Source organism: Cyprinodon variegatus, unplaced genomic scaffold (genome assembly GCF_000732505.1).
Source record: "Cyprinodon variegatus isolate N-32 unplaced genomic scaffold, C_variegatus-1.0 Scaffold157, whole genome shotgun sequence".
Taxonomy (NCBI): Eukaryota; Metazoa; Chordata; class Actinopteri; order Cyprinodontiformes; family Cyprinodontidae; genus Cyprinodon; species Cyprinodon variegatus.
In genome coordinates this window covers 745,632-748,502 of record NW_015150610.1, presented here as the reverse complement: position 1 = coordinate 748,502, position 2,871 = coordinate 745,632, and the positions used below count along the sequence as shown (strand labels likewise).

The 2,871-nt window shown below is 35.5% G+C and overlaps 1 protein-coding gene across 5 annotated transcripts in view; it reads right to left on the bottom strand.

Annotated features, from left to right (window-relative positions):
* Positions 1 to 2,871, bottom strand: part of ldb1 (LIM domain binding 1) — a 31,228-nt gene that overhangs the window by 7,476 nt on the left and 20,881 nt on the right. For all 5 annotated transcript variants that reach the window (XM_015377672.1, XM_015377673.1, XM_015377676.1 and 2 more), the window contains 2 exons: positions 1,022 to 1,124; positions 715 to 759 (listed from right to left, as the gene is read on the bottom strand). In XM_015377672.1, coding sequence (XP_015233158.1) covers positions 715 to 759; positions 1,022 to 1,124 — 148 coding nt within the window. The remainder of the gene's footprint in view (positions 1 to 714; positions 760 to 1,021; positions 1,125 to 2,871) is intronic.

Below are 2,871 nucleotides of genomic sequence, written 5' to 3'. Positions count from 1 at the left end.
AAGGTAAGTTCATTCATTATGTCACGGAGGTTATTTTTTAAATGCTATGTTAGAAACAGAGCAATGTAATCCAGGAACTAGCTTCAATGCAGCAGTTATCAGCAACTATTTGGAGGCACCAGAACAGCATTTTCTTTTTTCTGTAATTTATTTAGTGCACCACTAGATGGTGGTAAATCTTACACCGATTTAAATACTAAAACCAAATCACCAATAATAGTGCTGTAAAGCTTTCAAATGTAAACAATAAAACCCATTAACTTTTAATAAAGCACCGCTTTTAGTGTCTGTTGTTGTTTTGAAGGAAAATAAATTCTCTCCAAAGCCATTTCAGGGATTTTAACTATTGATTATAAAATATATTTAAGTATTTATTTTCTAAAAATATGAATTTAAAGCAGCTCAATCCTTAAAGATTCTCTCTTATATCATGCAGTGTCTGTTAAATGCATGAAGCTTGTTCAATCAATAGACACCTTGTAGGCTCTCTTTATTACAATTGATTTATATTCTGGTAAAGCAGTTTAAAAACCACAGACAGGTGCTGCTAAATTTTAAGACAGTCAAGAAGCCTAAGGAATCACAGAGTTTATAATCAGAGTCAAAGAAAAGATGCCAGGATATTCGGACAGAAAAACCATCTTAGTTGCATAATCCAAATGCATCCTTAGATCCACAATGTAAAACTACTCGTTCCAAATGGTTCACACTCACCCCATGCCAGGCTCCATGTATGATGGCGGGTACATGGGTGTAGGCCTGGAAATTGAAAAAAAAAAAAAAAAAAACTTCTTTCTTACAAGTCACAAAACCACAAGAGCCTTTAAATCATTTACCTACTAGTATATAATATTCTTTAGATCCTTCCATTTAATTTTCAGAAAACATAAAAGACTAAATATGTCATAAAACGATCTGTTTATTATTAACAAATCACAATTTTAAATAACATATGAAATGTGGGGTGTATGCCCAAGTTTAGACATCTCTCTTCTCTTTCAACACTGGAACGGAGACCTACCCCACATCTCTATCCAGCATAGCGCCTGGGTGGAAGGGGGGAAAGCTGCCACCGTTCGGGGGTTCCTTAGGAGAGTACAGTTTGAATGATTTTGACGAACAGCCTGCCCATAAGAGAGAGAAAAAAAGAGGGGGTAGGGAATTAAAAGGGAGATTTAGATTACTTTGGATTTACTGCATTCAAATCACAGCATCAACTAAGTAATCTAATGTTGGATGATTTGGTTGTGATTCCCTCAAATGAAAGCGCGCTGCAAAAACAATTTCCTGCCGCATTCATTATCTAATGCATCTTCAATCTACTAAATGGACAAGAAACCAAATCATCATGAGGACATTTATTAGCTTTCACAAATGTGAGGAAAATAATCAGTCAAGTAAGCAGATGCAGATGGTCGGTTGATTTGTTGTCATTTTATCACCTCTTGTATCACTACTTGCAGCTCTCTGCAGTGAATGTGCAACCCCCCCCCCAACACACACACAAAACAAAAACAATCCTTTACTCTTTATGCATGTACTTCTGCATGACTCCCCCCTCAAGTTACTTCCTTTACCCATCCCCCTACATCATACACTGGCCATTTTTAGCTCATTTTCTTTTCCCCCCTAAGCCACGTTCAAACAATGTTAAAGAATTCAATTCTGCAGATCTGCTTTAGATATATCTACACCAAAAGCACAGTGATCCAAAACTTCATGTAATCATGCACAAACAAGAACAATTTAAACATAATCAGACAGTGCTAAATTGAAATAACAAGACAACATAAGCCTTTGAAATTTGACCCAGATAGGGTGAGCATATATGTAGCATTTTTTTTTCTGGTGTTTTTCCACAGGTGCAACAAATATGCCTCATGCATGTCGAACATAGTGTATGTGATGTTGATTCTTTGCAGCAGTGAATTAAACACCCCGAAAAACCTAATTACGTGGTTTTTCTAATAAAATACTAAAAGGTGCTCCATTTTTCCTGATCCGATATTCTCAGACATGACACCTGAGGCCCCTTGCAATGTGCTTGTAATTCATTATCTGTACGCAACAGTCTGACACTATCAGTTTGGCAAAAGAAAACACAATCATACCTAATTAAAACCAGCAGCTGGAGAAACACAAACCATCAACTACAAAGAAGGGATCCATCTTACAGGGATTTTATTATTTTAGCTAATCGGTTTAGGAGAACTGATAAAGGGAACTGTAGGAAGATGACCCTGCTCAAATAGGAGCATTAACACGGGTAAAGAAGAGAGAGCCGGTCCCTTAAACAAATAGCAGCTCTCATTCATTCACTTATAACCTTTTCTTCCTTTCTTTCACAGACCCAAGAGAGTAACGGCAGGTCATTTCCACCCCCTATTATTAAAAGAGCTGAACCTTCACTTGGAACTTTACAATGGCATTATTTGCTTTACATCTGACCTTTTCCACCCACCAGTCACTAGTATCAGACTGCAGCCAGTCCTATATTTAAAATGTATAATCAACTTAAAGCAATACACAATTATAAAGGTCTATAACTAACAGACGTATATTCTAAAATATCATTAAAATATTTAACTTTGTCAACACTAGTATAAAAAAAATAATAATTCAAATGTACATCAATTTTAAACATCACAAAAACATACATTCAAATGACAATGTTCCCTCATTTTCTCAATTACTCCCTTGGTCACATAAGCCGCAGCACATTTGTTTTAGTTTATGTTATAAGAAAAATCTTATTACTCAGAACGGGAACTAAAAAAAACAACATTTCTTTTTTGTTTACATTCGTGTACACAAAATGACCAAATAAATCTGTCTAAGTCTAAAAAAGCATCTTACTAAACTTCACAAACA